The 20981-nt window shown below is 38.0% G+C and overlaps 1 protein-coding gene across 3 annotated transcripts in view; it reads left to right on the top strand.

Annotated features, from left to right (window-relative positions):
- Positions 1–20160, top strand: part of LOC127520505 (metabotropic glutamate receptor 7) — a 221886-nt gene extending 201726 nt beyond the window's left edge. For 2 of the 3 annotated variants that reach the window (XM_051908666.1, XM_051908668.1), the window contains 2 exons: positions 9684–9930; positions 18667–20160. In XM_051908666.1, coding sequence (XP_051764626.1) covers positions 9684–9930; positions 18667–18716 — 297 coding nt within the window. In that variant the 3' untranslated portion in view covers positions 18717–20160. Of the gene's footprint in view, positions 1–9683; positions 9931–11867; positions 11890–18666 lie in introns of all 3 variants that reach the window. The other variant, XM_051908667.1, reaches the window with a different exon arrangement.
- Positions 20161–20981: the final 821 nt, after the last annotated feature.

The raw sequence follows: 20981 nt of genomic DNA, 5'->3' as shown, positions 1-20981 counted from the left end.
ATGAATATTACAAATCTAACAATATTATATAACAATATTATATAATATATAATATGTTTAATTAATATAGCACCTTTCCCAAGCTCAAGTACACTTCACAATAACAGTAAGGAACAAACAATCATTTCACACATAATTAGGCTACTTAAAGGACAGTAGACATTTGCCCAGTCCAAGACGAGCGATTGCAGTTGCATATCGCAATACAGTCGAAAAACAAACAGAAACCATAACATTGTATTGCAGACAGCATAGTTGAAGCATAAGTCAGGTGCATATGACTTGGAATAATGTTATTTTCCGGTTTAATTTTATAAAACTGATTCTGACTCTAGATTTTAATTGAATAAGATACATTTAAATGCAGCAAGTTGCGACAACCATAAACATGTAGGTATGTGACAACATCCCATCGTAGCAAGTTCTTCTACATATTGACATAAATCAGTACCGGTTGACATATATATATGGTCCCATAATATATATATATATCGTAATATAGCGTGGATGTTTTAGACCACTTCTTGTTCATTCGATTTTCAATCTTTCTGCGATATTTTATAAACTCTTCTCAGCAGAATTGGTGTTCCTCGTATATCGAGCTGTTTATTTCCAGGCTGCTCCAGTTCTGACTGATCCATTATTAGCCCAAATCACATCCATAAAACTCTCCCTCTTCGCCATATCATCCTTCACATCCAAACGTCTCCGATAAGAGCGAGTGTTGAGACTTAATGCTCAGTAATTAACACTGATCAGTGCTAAGCAGCAGCCAGAGGAGTGTGTTTGTGTGTGTGTGTGGTTCAGGTAAACACAACCAAAGTTGTGGACAAAATGTCCCCATAAAGATGACAATATCCGAAACCCTTGTCCTTGTGGGGACGTTTTTCCCCCCATAAATCATAATAAGTAATGTTTTTTTTGAAAATGTTAAAATGCAGAAAGTTTTCTCTGAGGGTTGTGTTTAGAGGTAGGGGTAGGGATAGAATATACAGTTTGTACAATATAAAAATCATTATGGAAAGTCCCCATAAAACATGGGAACCCATCGTGTGAATTAATAATATTATTTATATAATTAAGAAACCTGATGCTGCAGTTCATGATCAGACTGTCTTCATTGATATTTTATTTTTACATCACATTTTGATTCCATTTTACACAGAAAATTGCCAAAGACATTTAAGTTAAGTTACAAAGTTGTTCAGACATTCCTGCTCTGCCAGAATCAACTCGAAGTCGTGCATCTACGGATGCAGAGCCGCGCGCAAAGTTACAAAAAATGACGTGCACACCACCAGGCGAAATGGGGTCTCTCTCACTCAACGCGCACGGCCGCGCACACCGCGATGACGTCACTTTCGATCTTGCGGACGCTGCGAGTATAAACCAAGTTTTACTGTAATTACGCGTGTAATTTACGCGTTACTGTAATTAAATTACTTATCCACTGAGAAAGTAAAGTAAGGGATTACTGTTCATTTTTAGGTAATTTAATTAAAGTTACTGATAATGTACTTGCGTTACATACTGTAAATTAGTTAAACAGTTCTGTTTAAATCAATATTGAATTTAAAATCTAAATTTGTCATCTAAAGGTAAAAGTGAACGCTGCCTCTTTAAAATCATTAGCTGTAGTGCAGTTGCGCGTGAGTTCGCAACTTCGCACCAGTTGGCTGTGTAGTCGCTGTCTGAAGATGTCGGCAGAAGCGAGTGGTTGTTTTGCAGAATGGAAATATTCCAATAGAGTACCTCAGGGATGATGTGTTTTTGTAGGCGAAACCCAGAAGCGAGTTAGTATTTTAGGACTTCCGGTTCCATCGCCCTTAAGTCTATGGGTTTTTTGAATGAGTTTTTGCTAAATCGCCTGAAATAAGGTCTGTGGTTAACAAAGCCTCTAAATATTTTCACGTTTTGTTCTATGACATAAAACACACCAATTATAACCTGTTTTTGATTTTTTTAAACCTTTATTGTGTCTTAAAAATGGCGGTTGCTAACAAATTGCTAGAAGGGACTACTTCCTTTGGCGGGGACTTTAGACGTCATCACGACAAACAGGACATTTGGACAGCATTTCTCATGAAAAAGTGGATAAGTATTCATACACAGCGCAGATCATAATCAGCGTGTTTTTAAATAAAGTTGTTTTTTAAATAAAGTTTGAGGAAGCTTGGTGGTGGTGACGTTGACCGGCGACCATGGTGTGCTGTAGTCCGTTTATAGCCTACTGTTAGCTTTTTATATCTGACGACTTTATTTAGGCTTCAAATTTTCGTGGTTTATTACACATAAATGTTCAAATATGACCGTCTTGGCATATATAGGCCTTTATCACAGTACGCGTGTCGTCACATCCGGCTTTGATTAGAAGCGTAAATGAATTTCCGCCTGCATTATTGTCAATGGACAGCCGCCAGTTTTGAGAAAAAAAATATACTTCTTTAGTTTAACATAACAATAAACTTCAATATTTAAAACTGTTTATTTAGACTGACATGTTATCCTACCATGTATGTTATCTTTCATTTGAATGTGTAACATTATCTGAGCGAGGCGCTGCTGGTGTACCGACGGCATGAGCAGCGCGCAGCTCAAGTTACTGCCAGAGGAATCATCGGACTGATTTCATTTTATTTGTAATGTTATTTTGTTTATTTTTGCAATATATAACCACCCATTATTGTCTACAGCATAATGCTATCCAATATTGCACTCAAACACGGAGGATATGATTTGTTTACGATAATCAAACCAGTTACTTTTGAATAATCGTCTATGGCCTGGACATATTCCTTTATTTAAACAACTTCAATTTGATGCCAGCATCAAAATAGAAAATAGACTTTAGTCGTAGTTAATAATTTAAGATTTGTCTAATCAAAGCTCTTTAAAGTGTTATGTTGTTTGTATTCTATTTTTGCAGTTCTGTGATAAAATAAGGTGATAAGACTCTGAAGTATTGCGCATACACATACAGAATGGCTTGCACTCTCCCGTTTAAATAACGAAATATGCGCCAGAATATGACACCTTTTTTCTTTGTTTCACAATACTCAATTAATGATTATAAATAGAGGTTGGTGTCTTTAGAATAAGTATCTGTGCTAAATTTTACAAAAATAAATCACAACATTCCCGTGCTATGGGCACGGCCAATGTTAAAGACTGCAGCGGAAGTTATTTTACGCTAATACTTGAAGCTTCCACTTTTCGAATGTGAAAGTGTGATAAAGGCCTATTCACGTTGGTTATGTGAATGTGAACAGCATGTGTAACAGCATATTGTCTCCGTCCATTAGGTCTTAGTGACAGCAGCCTTTAAAACATGCTACTGTCTACTATTGGCTGTCTGTATTAAAAATGATAATCAAACAACAAAAGAAAAGCTTTAATAAGGATTAATCTATATTTAATTTATACAGTTATGAGTATGCAGAGTTATTTTATATTTGATTATTCAATTTCTGTGGTATTTTTACTTACTACTATTAGACCTATCTGAAAAAATATATATATAGCATTGTTTGGTAGCACTTTATTTTACAGTCCTGTTCCCCATGTACTTGTACTTATGATAGTAATTGTAATAACTGGGTTAGAACTAGGTACTAACCCTGAACCTACCCCTAAACCCAACCTTAACCCATTTACTTACATTATATTACATTTATTACTTATATTACCCAGTAATTTCTTGGGTAAGTATACTGTAAGTACATGTAAGTGCATGTACTGTAGAATAAAGTGCAACCCATTGTTTTATTTGATCTTTATATTTTTTTTACCGTGGTATCGACTTTGGTATTGAGTATTGTGTACTTTTGTTAGTATCGTTGCCGACTACTAAATTTTTGGTATCGTGACATCCCTATTTGTTACTAAAAAAAATTTAAGTGAGTAAACTTTAACAAATGTGTGTTGTGTGATGCAGTCGCTGTGTTTTGTTCCACCCAGGCTTTACTCTCTCTTGAGGGATGAGTGTTAAGCACCTTATCTCTGCAGCTTGGGTCCCGTGGCCGCCATTGCGGTTAGGTGGGATGAAGCGTAGGTGTTGTAGGGAAAGCGCGGCAGGAGTCGAACAGGAATATTTACTGTTCAAGCTCCTTTTGCTAGCTCTGGTTACTGCTATTTGATTTAATTCATGTAATTCTGAGGAATTGTGAGCTTTTAAATTGAATAGTACAGTTTGATGGCCCTTCCTGAAGCCGTCTTTGAGGTTTAATATGTTGGGCCTCCTCTTGCTATAAAACAAAGCTGTTGATACCTCAGCTTACCTTAGCTCCAGCTAGACAGTGAAACCAAGTGTGTCGGCCCTCTGCAGGCTGCTGTGATGAGCTGTTTTTTAGGTTAGGTGTAGTTGGCCACCTCTTATTCTAGAGAGTCGTTTTGTTTAGGCCTCCATTCTCCTGAGCATCAGATAGAGAGTGATATCAAGTGTGTCGGACCTCTGTGGGCCACTGTGGTGAGCTCCCTTTTAGCCTTGAGTGTGGTTTGGCCTCCTCTCGATCTGAGAATCATTCGATTGAGGCCTCCGCTCTATTGGGCTCTATCTAGACAGTATCATTAAGTGTGTCGGCCCTCTGTGGGCCGCTGTGGTGAGCTGTCTTTAAGATTGAGTGTAGTTTGGCCTCATCCCGATCTGAGGATCGTTCTGCTTAGGCCCCCGCTCTTCTGAGCCCCCCACTTTCAAAGACTATCCTTTAGGTTGAGTGTGTTTGGCCTCCTCTTATTATAGAGAGTCATTTTACTGATGCCTCCGCTCACCTGAGCTCCAGTTAAATAGTGACATCAAGTGTTCGGCCCTCTGTGTGGCCGCCTTGGTAACCTGTCTCTAAGGTTGAGTAGGGCTGACCTCTTCTCACTTTTTGGGAGTCGTTTTGCTGAGGCCCTCTTGAGGCCACCCTGGCAAGCTGATTTTCAGTTTGAGTATGGTTGGCCTTCTTGCTACGGAGAGCTGTTCTTCCGAGGTCTCCACTCATCTGAGCTCCAGGAAGACAGTCACATCAGTTGTTCGGCCCTCTATGAGGCCATCTTGGTAAGCTGTCTTTAGAGTTGAGTGTGTTTGGCCTCCTCTCGTTATGAAGAGTAGTTCTTCTGTGGACTCCGCTCATCTGAGCCCAGTTAGAAAGTGATATCAAGTGTTTGGCTCTCTGTGAGGCTGGTTTGGTAAGCTGTCTTTGAAATGGAGTGTGTTTGGCCTCCTCTCATTATAGAGAGTCGTTCTGCTGAGGCCTTCACTCGCTTGAGCTCCAGTTAAACAGAAACATCAAGTGTTGGTACCGCCTTGGTATCGGTCTTTGAAATTGCATGGAGTAGCATGGTTGGCCTCCTCTCACTCTGAGAGTCATTCTTCTGAGGTCACTGCTCACGTGGGCTCATGTTTAGACAGTAACATCAAGTGTTCAGCAATATGTAGGCCGCCATGATGATCTGTCTTTGGATCTGAGTATGACTGGCCTCCTCTGGCTATAGAGAGTCATTCTGCTGAGGCCTCTGCTCATCAAGTGACATCAAGTGTTCGGCCCTCTGTGAGGCCTCCTTAGTAAACTGTCTTTGAAATTGAGTGTGTTTGGCCTCCTCTCGCTATAGAGCTGGGGAGGGGAACGTTGATCCTGGAGGGCTATTGTCCTGCAGAGTTTAGCTCCAACCCTGAAAAAAACACTCATCTGCCTGTAACTTTAGCAATCCTGAAGGCCTTGATTAGCTTCAGGTGTGTTTAATTAGGGTTGGAGCTAAACTCTGCAGGAAAGTTGCCCTCCGGGATCAATGTTCCCCACCCCTGCTATAGAGAGTCATTCTGCTGAGACCTCCACTCACCTAAGCTCCAGCTTGACAGTGACATCAGGTTTCGGCCCTCTGTTAGGCTGCCTTGGTGAATTGTCTGGAAGTTGAGCATGCTTGGTCTCCTCTCACTATAGAGAGTTGTTCTGCTGAGGCCTCCTTTCACCCAAGCTCCTGTTAGACAGTGACGTCACGTTTCATCCCTCTGTGAGGCCACCTTGGTAAACTGTCTCTAAGGTTGAGTAGGGCTGGCCTTCTCTCGATTTGAGAGTCGTTCTGCTGAGGCTCCCCCTCACCTGAGCTCTAGTTAGGAAGTGACATTAAGTGTTCAGCCCTCCGGGAGGCCGCCTTGGTAAACTGTCTTTGATTGGACCCTCAGGCTCATTGATGCATGTTGGGAGCAGAGGCTGGCCCGTGTGGTCCGATCCAACAGACAAGCTACTGTAGCTCAAGCTGCTCAAGAAGTTAATGCTGGTTCTGATAGAAAGGTGTCAGAATACACAGTACATCACAGTTTGTTGAAGACCAGTCAGGGTGCCCATGCTGACCCCTGTCCACCGCCGAAAACGGCAACAGTGGGCACGTGAGCATCAGAACTGGACCACGGAGCAATGGAAGAAGGTGGTCTGGTCTGATGAATCACATTTTCTTTTACATCACGTGGATGGCCGGGTGCGTGTGTGTCGTTTACCTGGGGAACACATAGCACCAGGATGCACTATGGGAAGAAGGCAAGCCGGCGGAGGCAGTGTGATGCTTTGGGCAATGTTTTGCTGGGAAACCTTGGGTCCTGCCCTCCATGACACGTACCACCTACCTAAGCATTGTTGCAGACCATGTACACTCTTTCATGGAAACGATATTCCCTGGTGGCTGTGGCCTCTTTCAGCAGGATAATGCGCCCTGCCACAAAGCAAAAAATGGTTCAGGAATGGTTTAATGAGCACAACAACGAGTTTGAGGTGTTGATTTGGCCTCCAAATTCCCCAGATCTCAATCCAATCGAGCATCTGTGGGATGTGCTGAACAAACAAGTCCAATCCTTGGAGGCCCCACCTTGCAACTTACAGGATTTAAAGTATCTACTGCTAACATCTTCATGCCAGATACCACAGCACACCTTCAGGGGTCTAGTGGAGTCCATGCCTCGATGGGTCTGGGTTGTTTTGGCAGCAAAAGGGGGACCAACACAATATTAGAAAGGTGGTCATAATGTTATGCCTGATCGGTGTAATATTTCTGAATTTAATAATAAAATGTGACATACATAATGCAACTTATCTATTTCTCTTGCTCTCTCTCTCTCTCTCTCTCTCTCTCAATGCAATTTTGACCTGGTGCGAATCATAGTAAGGTGTGACTTGCTTTTAGAAAAAATATAGCATAATATTTTAAAAATATGTAGTTATATTTATATAAATATATTTTAAAAAATACCTTAGCAAGTTTGGCAGTGGATTACATTAAATGTTCATTTGGGCCTTAAAGAAAGCTATTTTGATTCCATTTGGGTTGTTTTAAAAGTGACAGAAGCTTGAATGAACGCAACAGAAGTAGCTTTTATTGCTCATTGCGTTGACACGTCACACCTGGTTTGGACACAGTGTAGGAGGTGAATATGGTTTCTGTCAAGTCAAGCATACTAGATTCTCTCATCTATTCCAGGGTCAGCATCACACATCTCACCGATGAATGAAAAGCTGAAGAATTAGGTGTCATTCTCTGTCACAGAAAGGCTCATGTGTCAGTTCACTGCATTTGCACTTTGGATTGGCAAATTAATTTGACACCCCTAGAGGTTTTCACACTTTTTCCTTCAGAATTTTTTAAGGTTGTGTGATTCGAGAGCCCACGGGAATTTAGTTCGGGTTGTGATCGTTGCTCGCATAACGTGCTAAAAATAGAAAAGGTACAAGTCAAATATGGGTCATGAAAGTCTGATCAGAGTCTACAAACATTTTCTGTGGTTTATATTCAAGTGTAATGTTGTGGTATGATCAATTTCAGATAAACCAACTCCTAAATGCAGCGTCAAACAAATTGAACTGTGCTTGATGTTGATTAGAGGGCGTTTTTTTCAGCATTGATCACTTTTATGTCCCAATGGTGGAGTTTTATTTTGCATTTTTCATTTGTTATATGAAGTCACATAAACTGATCTTTTTTTATATCGGCTTCATTATTTTTGCTACTTTTACATATTTATTTTACTACTTGTCTTTTTATTACTTTCAATCTTGAAATATGAAAATTCATTATAAAAGTATTAATTATTATATGTTTAAATCTAAATAATGAGTGAAATTAACAAACTATTTATTAGTTTTTGTTTGTTCGTTTAATTTTTTTAACACCATCATTTTATTAACAGTTTTGCATCATTTTTTTATTGAAAGTTAATGTGTAATTTCCAGTCTAGCTGTAATTTTGTCAAATTATGAAAATGTCATATTTATTTATTTATTCATTCATTCACTCACTCACTCATTTCATTCATTCATTCATTCATTCACTCATTTCACTCATTCATTCATTTACTCATTTTGCTCACTAATTTAGTCATTCATTCACTCACTCACTCAATTATTCATGCATTCACTCACTCACTCATTTACTCATTTTGCTCACTAATTTAGTCATTCATTCACTTATTCACTCACTCACTCGTTCATGCATTCACTCACTCATTTGTTCATTCATTCATTTCACTCACTCATTCATTTTTTATTTATTGTTTTTTTTGTTTGTTTGTTTTTTTATCCAATCATTACATGAACAGTTTTGCATAACGTTTTTTTTTTCTTCGAATGTTAATTTATGTCATTTCCAGACAAGCTGTAATTGTCAAATTATTACAAAAAGTGTGAAAATATTATTTATTTGTTTATATTTAGATTACAAAAACTCTAGAATTAAGCAAGAAAATTTAGTAATTTTATTTAAAAAATATATTAAAATTGTCATTAACATTAAATGTCATTCTATCATTTCCATCACAGAATGCTGACAAATACATATTTAGAGCTATGGTGTCCACGGACCAAAAGTACCCATAGTAAAAACACCTCAGAAGGTCTCTTCCTGTCTAAGGAGGTGGTTTTTGGCCTGAATAAGCTACAAAGTGGACCAGATCTTCTGCCAAATAGATTTCACAACTTGAGTTGTTTTATTGGCCAGTTGATATGTTTGTATTAGAAACACAGTACAAATGTTGGGCCTCATTTCTGAAACACGAGCTGAACAAATTTCAATGACAATTTGCAAAAGAATATATATATATATATTTTTTATGATTTTCACAACTCTTTCATGAATGGGTCCCGTTGTCTTTATTGAAACGCACCCGTGACCTTAACAGGCTTTGAACTCGCAGTACATTAAAGATTAAACACACTGAGGATATTGGTAATTACATACTTGCCAGAGTGCCGTTAACAGCCACATGAAATGAATCTTTGCCGTAGTACTAATGTGATATGGCCGCGGCATGAAAGCCTTCATTATAATACTTTGACAAGGTCCTTTTTTCATACAAGAAAAAGTACATTTGTGCAAGAGCTGTTCTCTCAGGCAATGACAGCTACTTGAGTTTTTAAGGATGATTATCATCCATTTAGCTTTGAATTCTCCCACCAGGACGTCAACATTGAGTGCCTTTCGAACGAACTGACCTCTTTGGATTTTACTTTATTCTTCATTTCATCTTGAATCTCATACTGGAATTCACAGAAATACCTAATGGAGTAAATAATTCATGAACTACCAACATTATACTTTTATAGCTCTTTTTTAAAGATCTTTATGAAGCTGTTTTTCATTCGTTATGCCTCTTTGGAGAATTCCCTTGCTTTTATATGCCAAAATTAAGTTTTCTTCCTTTTTTCTTCTTCTTTCCAAAGCTCTACATCCAGACCACCACACTGACCATCTCCATGAATCTGAGTGCGTCCGTGGCTCTGGGAATGCTTTATATGCCCAAGGTCTACGTCATCATCTTCCACCCGGAGCTCAATGTACAGAAGCGGAAGCGGAGCTTTAAGGCCGTGGTGACGGCGGCCACCATGTCCTCACGTCTATCGCACAAACCCAGCGACCGACCAAACGGCGAGGCCAAAACCGAACTGTGTGAAAATGTGGATCCCAACAGTAAGTAACAAACCTTTTTATTCATTGTGAGCGGCAATCATTGGGGAAGTTGATAATGTACATTTGCTCATGATGAATTCAAATGCCTTTATACTAAATCTGGTGAACTCTGAAAGATTGATGCAATTTAGCATTAAAATCATAAAAATAATGTGAGAATTTTGCAATTTTTTTGTTTGTTTGTTTGTTTGTTTGTTTTTCCCCTGAGATTTTTGGATCGCATGAGCAGATTTAAGTTATCAAAACTAAATAATGTGATTTTTTCACATTATTATGCATGTTTTCTGGCTTTTTGCACCTATCATGGCACTGTTTTATAATTGGCTGAAGTGATGACCAATTTAATTTGAACTTTTTTGAATGTAATTTATTAAATATTTTAATGTTAAATTGACAGTTATATATATATATATATATATATATATATATATATATATCATTATTTGTTCATTATAAATGATGTTTTTTTATATTAAAAAGGTAGCAGATCCTCATCAATGATGAATCAATGCAAAAAATAAATAAATAAATAAATACTGTTCATTTGTAAATTATTTATTCCTTTTTTTGTTTTATCATTTTTGTATGAAATTAATTATATTAAAATTTTACATGGGAAGAAGAGCATCATCAATCAAGAAAAAACAATACTAATCATTTGTAATAACTTTAATTAATAAGCCCTCAAGAAAACTTATTTAATCCTTTAGAGATTCGGAGGATAATTAAAAAATCGGAGAGATTTCTGTTCTTCCATTGACAGCTACGCAACTACCGCTTTGACACTTCAAAAAGTTCATAAAGAGATCGTAAAAATAATCCATATGAACTGAGCAGTTTAGTCCAAATTTTCTGAAGAGACTTGATTGCTTTATATGATGAACATATTTAATGTAGGCTTTTATTCACATATAAACATGGATCAGCAAACATGAACCGAAACTCAACACAATGACATGAGGATGAGTAATTGATGATTTTTTTTTTTTTTTTTGGTTGAACTAACCTCTTTTATTATGAATTTATATGAACCCTTTTTATTTTAATTTATTATGTAGTTAACTTATTCCAGGTATCAATAGATTTGCTGTGCAGGTGTGATCCTTATGTGAAGATCTAATAAATTAGTACTTATCTTAGTTATTATATTAAAATCACTTACAAATGTGTAACCATTATCCCCAAGCTTGACTCTTAAAGTTGCTTTCCTTTATCTGCCTGGAGTAATGGCGAGCTCATGTCCTAGGGTGCAGTGCTTGCAAGATTCATTGCAGAATGTCACCATGAGCTGAAATTCTGTTGCTTTGGCCTGTTGATGTTGCAGCATGAGCTCGTGTCAGATATAATGGAATGAAGTCGTCTGCTGAGAATGACCACATTTCCCCTAATGAACACAAGATGGTGGGCCGCACACTGCCGAGAGAGAGTAATAGCACAGGACTTGTTTGAGCCCAGAGGATTAGCATGTCGTCACTGTCAAAGGAAAGCCACGGGTCTTTGAAAAAGAAATGAAATTTCAGATGAAGAAACATACTTTTGGTGTTGTTGTTTTGGCTTTGACTGGGAAAGATTGCAGGTCTTTGCAATCTTTCAGCTGCTTTTGGGATTCTCAAATAGCTACAGCACATGAAGAAAAAATTAATTACTGCAATTTCAAAAATGATGCCGTCAAGGGTTTTTTTTTTGACAGTGGCAATGCTTTCCCCACATTATTAGATATGCCATTCTTAAATGGGACAAATGGCACATCCAAAGTCACAGATCTCCCTATCATCTTAGCACTTATATCTATGCTAAAACACACCCACCTTCTAACCCAGCTTGAAATTAAACTGCCATTTAAAATTTCATGGCTGTTTGGACCAATCAGAACCTCTGCTTTGCTTCTATTGGACCAATCAGAAACAGCTCACCAAGTACTGTTTTTTTCCCAACAGGCTAATTCTCGAAATTTATCAGGTAAGACCAAATTAATCTTCTACCTTTGGTTATGACCTTGCTCACTTTTCGGACGCTGGGGGAAAGAACGAGGTAGAAATACTAATCGGTCTTTTGTGGCCATTAATCACAAGTTTCATAACTTGATGACAATCTCACAGTGTCACTCAATAGCACTAGAGAATGAAAACCATCTTTATTGTACCATGTTGCGTTAGACATCAACAGTTAATTTAATTCAAAATTGAGTATCATTATGCCCTACTCAGTTTGAAGGGTAGTGTTTGTAGTCAAGACCACCTAAGCCGAGACCAAGACAAGACCAAGACCAGTGAGTGTTGAGACCAAGACAAGGACAAGACTTTGAGGGGTTGAGACTAAGACAAGACCAAGACCAGTGTGTGAGACCAAGACAAGTACAAGACTTTGAGGGTTTAGACCAAGACAAGGCCAAGTCCAGTATGAGTTGAGACCAAGACAAGGCCAATACCAATGTGTGTTGAGACCAAGACAAGGACAAGACTTTGAGGGGTTTAGACCAAGACAAGGCCAAGTGCAGTATGAGTTGAGACCAAGATAAGGCCAAGACCAGTGTGTGTTGAGACCAAGACAAGGACAAGACTTTGAGGGGTTGAGACCAAGACAAGACCAACACCAGTGTGTGTTCCGAAAAGGACAAGATATTGAGGGTTTTAGACCAAGACCAGTGTATGTTGAGACCAAGCCAAGTACAAGACTTTGAGGGGTTTAGACCAAGACCAGTGTATGTTGAGACCAAGACAAGGACAAGACATTGAGGGGTTTAGACCAAGACAAGGCCAAGACCAGTGTGAGTTGAGACCAAGACAAGGACAAGACTTTGAGGGGTTGAGACCAAGACAAGGCCAAGACTAGTGTGTATTGAGACCAAGGAAAGGACAAGGCTTTGAGGGGTTTAGACCAAGACAAGGCCAAGACCAGTGTGTGTTGAGACCAAGACAAGGACAAGAATTTGAGGGGTTGAGACCAAGACAAGACCAAGACCAGTGTGTGTTGAGACCAAGACGAGGACAAGACTTTGAGGGGTTGAGACCAAGACTAGGCCAAGACCAGTGTGTATTGAGACCAAGAAAAGGACAAGGCTTTGAGGGGTTTAGACCAAGACAAGGCCAAGACCAGTGTGAGTTGAGACCAAGACAAGGACAAGAATTTGAGGGGTTGAGACCAAGACAAGGCCAAGACCAGTGTGAGTTGAGACCAAAACAAAACCAAGACCAAGACCAGTGTCTGTTGAGACCAAGACAAGGACAAGACTTTGAGGGGTTGAGACCAAGACAAGACCAAATTACCAATCTTGAGTACTATAACACTAGTGAAGGGTGTCACAACATCATATGTGCATGTTTGGTACACCTTAAAGTCAGCATGAAATGGAAGTTGCGATAATCTTTTTTCCCTATTGTGACGTACATCTGAGTAAAACTTGTGCTTCTCGCACAAAAAAAAAAGTAGGGCCCCTACTTTTTAAATTCCTCCCCTGCAAGCTCACATTCATCCACTTTTGAGTGCCATGCCCACGTCAACATCTAATAAATAACTGATATATAGAATCAATCCGCTGCCTTACATTTTTTTTTTTTTTGATAATCCCTTGCAGTCAGATCTACGTCACAATAGGGGGGAAAAATGTCTCGCTACTACAGTTTAATCGCGACTTAAACCGAAAGAAAAAAAATATTGCTCAGATGTTGTTCATTCATAGCTCAGGAGACTTAATAGAGTTCTCATAGACATTCAACCTTAGCTGTCTCACAGCCTTCTAGGAAAAACAATTAAGATTTTGAGTGAAGATATTATTTGCAAAACCAGACAAGTTTGTCTCATCTACATGCAGCAAGCATTTTACATATTTAATGTTTCCAAGAAGAGTGTCTAAGCAAAAGCTGAACATAGTTATGAAACGGTGAACTCAACTGTCAGTGGTAATCAGATGACACGTGGAAGATCCCAAGCTTCAAACGCAAGTCCCACTGCTCAATTCCCCACGCGCCACCATGATGGCATGGCAGACTCCATCGCAGGTCCCAAAAGAGCCGTGAACCATCTGTGTCGGCCTTCCCTGTGCACTCGCTGTTCTTTCTCTCTCCCTCTTCCTCTATATAACACACTCTGACTCTCTAAATTATTTTTATGGATATGTATGTATATGAATGTCCTGAACCCTGAAATATCTAACACCCGGGGGAATAGACCCTAAAACTATTGAGCCGAGATGGCAATACCAAGAGCGGAATGCCGTAATCATCGCCCTCATTCCCAACAATTTTGGTGGCACATGCAAATTCGAGCCTATTTGATATGCAAGTTTCATCACTGAGACTGAACAGCACTGCAAGGATGCAGTTTTGACGTCAAATAAAATGGCTGGATTTTATGCAACTGTTAACAGTTTGCATCAAAACCAATGTATAGATTTGCTCTGACAACAGTGATAATTCATACACTATTTATTCATTTTCACGTCGACACAAAACCAAAAACACACCCGATGCAATGTTTGTGAGCTTTCAACAACGCATTCAATATCTTAATGATCCTTACCCTTGCAAAGAGAGAGAGAGAGAGAGTGTGTGCAGTATTACCAATGTTAATGGCCCATATTATAATCTCATCCTAATAAAATAATATAAATGAACACTATAAAATTTTTCTTCCACTGTAAAGATTAGCCTATGCAAAGAGCTCAGACACCTAAATTCCACTCTGATAGCTGCAGAGAGTTCACTTTTTCAGTAGCATTCACAGATTTTTTCAGTAGCATTACACAGAATTTGTAGCGATAAAGTGACCAGAATTCATTCGTTTTCTGAGCCTTACTCATTAAGCACAGGCAGAAAGATTTCTTTGAAAATTGATCGTAAACCCATTCTGTTTGTAAAAAACACTCTTTCGCAATTATTGCCTTTTACAACAGAAACTTCATGGTATCTTTTGTAAATGTAGTTATTACATTATTCAATAGAACTGTCATGTTATCGTTCATATAACCATTCTTACCACCCGCGGCAACAGTGCAAAAGTAACCCAATTCTGCAGGAAAGTCGCGGACTTGGCAACACACACAGCGCGCTGTCATATGGAAGTAAACATGGAGGCCATTAAAGGGTTAGTTCACCCAAAAAAGAAAATTATGTCATTTATTACTCACCCTCATGTCGTTCATCTTCGGAACACAAATTAAGATATTTTTTATGAAATCCGATGGCTTAGTGAGGCCTCTATTGCCAGCAATGTCACTGAACCTCTCAAGATTCAGGAAGGTACTAAAGACATATTTAAAACAGTTCATGTGAATACAGTGGTACTGCCTTAATGTTATAAAGTGACGAGAATACTTTTTGTGCGGCAAAAAAACCCCAAAATAATGACTTTTCAACAATATTTAGTAGGGATGCACCGATACCAAGCTCATGTACTTGTACTTGTACTCGTAAAAATACCCCCAATACCAAAGACTGATACCTCGCGTGACGTAACTGACGGAATTTTCCGTGCACAGAGTCACCGGCGGCAGCAGCAGAAACAATGTCAGCCTCAGGGGTGTGGAAATACTTCAGAATTAATGATGACAACCCACATATTGCGAACTGCATGCTTTCAATCACAATTCATTATCGATTAGTGAAGGCGGGATAGGCGGAATCGTGCTGAATGACACAGACCAGAAGCACTCCCTCTCGCGCGCTTTCTCTCTCTCTTTCTTGCGCGCGATCCCAGTTCTCAGACAGCGTGCGATAAGTTCTCCTTGCGCCTGAATGGTCAAATGCACACATAGTTGTCAAAATGTCCATCGTGTGGAGTATCTCACGTAAATATAGTCAGTTATGGCTTAAGTGGACATAAACTTTTGGGTGAAAACAGGATATGTGTCAGCATCCATGGATTCGGTCTTAAAGGGACCGCAGCCTAATTAAATATTTGTCAATAATGTTAATAAACAACAAAATGTTAAATAAAAGTATACATGGTAAATAAACCTACTGTAGGCTATCTGAAAAAAAGTTTATTTAATTTGTATCTCTGTAGTATTTGTTGTATTGTTTGTAATTTGTAAATTTCTTTTTATATAACAATTATATATATATATTGGTAATTATGCCCTTTGAAGGTTATTAGACACTGTGAAATTTTTGTTCTTTAAGTTTGTGACAAGCACATAAAAATTATTACTTTTTTCATTAGAGTAATAATAAAGAAGCTGTCCTACATTCATTAGTCTCACTGTGTTGTGCTTGGAAAACTGCAACATCACCAAAAAATAAAAATAAAAATAAAAAAAAAGAGAGAAATTAATAAATATAGGCATTGGTATCGGCGAGTACCAGAAAAAAGTATCGGTGCTCGTACTCGGTCCTTAAAAAATGGTATCGGTGCATCCCTAATATCTAGTGACGGCCGATTTCAAAACACTGCTTCGAAGCTTTCTGAATCGTTTGTTCCAAATCGGTGGTTCGGATCGCATAAACGAAGCCTTGTTTACTGAAGTCACGTGACTTTGGCGCTCCGAACCACTGATTCGTAAAACTTTTAAGCAGTGTTTTGAAATCGCCCATATTGTTGAAAAGTCGTTATTTAGTTTTTTTGGCGCACAAAAAGTATTCTCGTCGCTTCATAACATTAAGGTTGAACCACTGTATTCACATGAACTGTTTTAAATATGTCTTTAGTACCTTCCTGAATCTTGGGAGGTTCAGTGACATTGCTGGCAATAGAGGTCTCACTGAGCCATTGGATTTCATAAAAAAATATCTTAATTTGTGTTCCAAATATGAACGAAGGTCTTATGGGTGTAGAACGACATGAGGGTGAGTAATAAATTACATTATTTTCACTTTTGGGTAAACTAACTCTTTAACGTAAGTGATTACACATTTATTTATAGTGTGATCTGCCGCGGAAGCCAGCGAAATTATGCGCAGGAAAAATAAAGACAATGATGTGACAAAAGAGAGCAGAGTTTTGAAACTTTTATGATACGAGCCCTCATGTTTTGCTTGTATTATTGAGCTGTCTCTGTAATACTCACGAGTTCTGACACATCACTGCCCTTCTACTGACTACCTTTCGCAACTGTCTTGATCACGTTGGGTATGTAAAATCTTTGAATAGACTCCTATGAGTGCAGAATCGTGACAAATGTTCATATCGAATGACGAAAAAATCGTATTAATTTCGACATGTTCACACTGCGGTCGCATTACAAAACATCTGACCTGTATCGGATTTAGTACCACATATGAAAGTGGCACAAATCGGAATTGAAAAGATCAGATTCCATGTGGTTTGTACTGTTCACACTGTCATGGGGAAAACAGATATGAGTCACATGTGGGCAAAAAAGAAAAAGATTTGGGCCACAATCACCTGCAGTGTGAACGTAGCCTAATTGTCATACTGCAGTTTGTAAAACCATTCTCACGCAGTTGTCGCATTATGGGACGTAATTGTAACACTATTGTTCGTAAATCATCTGTACATAATTTTCGCATTATGTGACGATATATTCAAAACCATTCTTACGTAATTATTGCATTGTATGCAACATAATTGTACATTATCATTTGTAAAGCCACTCTCATGCATTAATTGTAACACTACTGTTCGTAAAACTCTTTATTTTGTTTTATTTTTACATAATTCTTGCATTGTGCAATGTAATTGTCACGCTGTCGTTCGTTTGTTACACAGTTGTCGCGTTATGCTACTTAATTGTAATGCTATCATTCGTACAACCATTTGTACGTAATTTCTGCATTATGTGAATTTTGTTTAAATATCGTTCTTAGAAGCATTACATTATACAACATAATTGTCAAGTTATTATTTGTAAAGTCACTGTTACTTAGTTGTCACATTATGCAACGTTATTATGCAACGGTTAACATTATCTGAGCTCCTATTATGCGTATTATAATATATTTATATATGTGTTTGCAAATTGAGGGCACTTTCCTCAATCCACATTCATCAAGCCCACATTTCTGAATAGATGGCTCTCAGAGTGACATTTAACTCAAATACTAAAGGTGCTACTGACACTTAAAGGCCACAATGATCTCTTTACTTGGTAACCTTTACTTTTAAATATTTAGAAGTTCATTTACATGCAAAAGAGCACAAAAAGCATCTGTGGATAAGCGCTGTAATTTGAGACTGGAGTCATTTAGTTGCTTAGTCTCAGCAAACACATCAGTGGCAGCTTGTGAAGGTCACGCTGTTATGACTGTAGACATTTGAGGCCTTTTTACATAAGACTTTAGTGATATTCATCTGCTTTTTAATTTTGAGTTGCTCTTTCATCACATAATGAACAGTTATTTACATTTATGTGTGTTTAACTTGCTCAAACTGTGGGGTAGAAATTTATCAGATCCCCTGACTGTAACTATTAAAGTATTAAGTACCGTGTGTAACTCGATAGCAACGCCCTAGAAAATGACCTCTCAAACCACTTTAGGAACCACCCAGAACAACCTAGCGACTACCTAAAACACCAAAGAATCCACTCAACATTCTAGCAACCACCCAGAAATACCTCTCAAAACACCCAACAACCAGCCAGAAAACCCTAACAACTGCATTGTCTTTAAAAGTCAGTTTCTGAACGTTTTTCTGTTCCATACCAAAAAAACGAAATGTCCTAAAAATTGTCCCCGTCAGGCATCCTGACAAGAATCAATGAATTCCTTTCATTTTTAGTGAGAAAAAAAAGAAGAAATAACAAATGAAAAGCAATCTTTCATCTTTCTCTCCTCTCAGGTCCGGCCGCTAAGAAGAAATACGTGAGTTACAATGACCTTGTGATCTGAGGGCCTCCATCACAGGAGGAAGGTGATCGATGACAGTTCCTGGTTTCTCTCGGCTCTTTGGCACAAAAGTAAAGCAAGAAAAAGGCTTTCGGTGTACCTCTGTTTCCATCCTTCTTTTGCCTGAGGGCCAGGACAGTGATTGGGCCCTCAGCTAAACCAACGACAGAGGATCTCAGTTAATTTTTGACACCTTTAAGAAAAATAAAAAGGCAAAACAACCCCCCCCCCCCAAAAAAAAGAAAAAAAAAAGAAAAATATATATATAAAAAAAAAATATATAAAAAATGAATTGACATCTGCAAAAAACACAGTAGCAGGAATCAATGGATTTGTCAATGGTACAACCAGAGGAAATAAATTTTGTTGTTGGTTTTTCTTTTCTGATGGAGGAAACTGATGGGGTGCAACAGTGGCACAACACGACTGATCGCCTGTCAGTCAACGATTGAGGTTGCACTTGCCGTGATGGACGTTCGACAAGGCATTTGTTCTGATAATCCATCACAGACTTTATTCAGGGCGCTGATGAATCGACATGGCTTTGGAATGCTGGACCGAGAGGTCCTCCTCATCTTTAAATGTACTTCCAAACTGCAAGTTTTTTTGGGATTTTCCGTGCATATTTGTGTGGATCTTTCAGCATTTTCCTTTTCCTTTGCTGTTGGGATTTTTACGTTTCCGTTTTTTTCTTTCATTTTCATTGCCTTTCTGGATGCACATTGTATTAAAGCCATATTCTTCTCTATGAGATCTCATTCCTGGAATATTTTCTGTTTTACTCTCTTTATTTTGAGGAGTACTATTTGTTTTCCCCCTTTAACATGATAAATGTGACCGTATGCCTCACATTTTTTGACATTCTCACCATGTTTGTAAGGGTTTGTAGACCATCGACTGTGTTGTTAGTGACTTTGAGAGATGTTGCATTGGTTTTACAGTAACTAAACCCCGGTGACCGATGGTGTTTCAGAATTCTTTTTTAAAGAAAGTGTTCACGTAGCAGTTGTCAATGCATGCTTGATATGTTTGATGTTGAAGTAAATGAAAATCTCACCACAGTTCTCTCACACTGGCCTGTTTACAGATAATTTTAAAAGCCTTTATTGATTTCTCTCTTTCTTCTTAAGTACTATCTCATGAATTTCTCAGACATTCACTCACTCAAGGCAGAATATGGCTTTAATTTGTCTTGGAATTTTTAACTGCCCCAGAACTTATGGAGAAATTGTGCAAAAGATATGAATATATATTTAAAAAAATATATGAAAAAAAATAAATAAAAAGCATGTATGTTTTATACTGTTTGTACTAAGTATTCATGTTGCCCTTGCTGCTTATGTGCTGATATTGTGGAAGACTTTTATGTTTGGCCACTCATGCAACTATACTGTGGTGTTGTCCAAGAATGTACCAACATGAAATAAAACCATTTGGTTATTTTTTATTACTTTTATTATTATTTTTATTATGATTATTAGTCTTGAATTTGCTTGTTTGCATTTTCTTTAAATTTGTTTGCTTAGACAAATATAAGTAAACCAATTTTTAGGTTGATTTATTTGCTCATAGTCACTCAGTTCCAAACACAGGCTATTTTAAAACACCTTGTGAATAATCACATTGAAGCCACGGGCACATATTAGCTATATTTCCATTCAAAGTTGCAAATTGAACTTATTTGCAAAATTGGAATATCGCATAAAACATTTGCTAATAAAGCAGCGTTTCCATTCCAGGTGTTCAAAACAACAAAATGGCCACTTCCTGGGAAATTGGCACAAAATATCTGTAATAAAAATGGAAGTTGCAGCAATCAGGGACGCCACTGTGGATCTTTTATACTACATCATAAATGACTTGCGTCTCAGAGTGCACAGATGAAATAAATAAACGCGGTCATGTTATCTTGCATTCGGATGCTGGTGTTTGGGAACACAGTTGTGCGAGATGCTTCTGGGAGGAAATAACCCCAAATCATACCAATGATGACAGACTACACATCCTTGTTTAAACAGCTGGTTGTTGTGATGTAAAAAAAAAAAAAAAATAATAATAATAAAAAAAAATGAAACAAAGATAAATCATATCAGAACTTTTGCTCGTTACAACCTATGCAGTACCACTGCAAACCAAAGTGACACATATCTAAAAAAAAAAAAAAAAAAACCCCCCCCACAAAATATCAAAAAACCTCACGCTTTTAAGAGCCTCCAAAAAGAATCAGCAAGGAGTATTTCTATACTAATGAAATACTAGCAATGTAGG

Source organism: Ctenopharyngodon idella, chromosome 10 (genome assembly GCF_019924925.1).
Source record: "Ctenopharyngodon idella isolate HZGC_01 chromosome 10, HZGC01, whole genome shotgun sequence".
NCBI lineage: Eukaryota > Metazoa > Chordata > Actinopteri > Cypriniformes > Xenocyprididae > Ctenopharyngodon > Ctenopharyngodon idella.
Note: the sequence above shows the minus strand (reverse complement) of the source record. Positions and strands in the feature narration are given on the sequence as shown.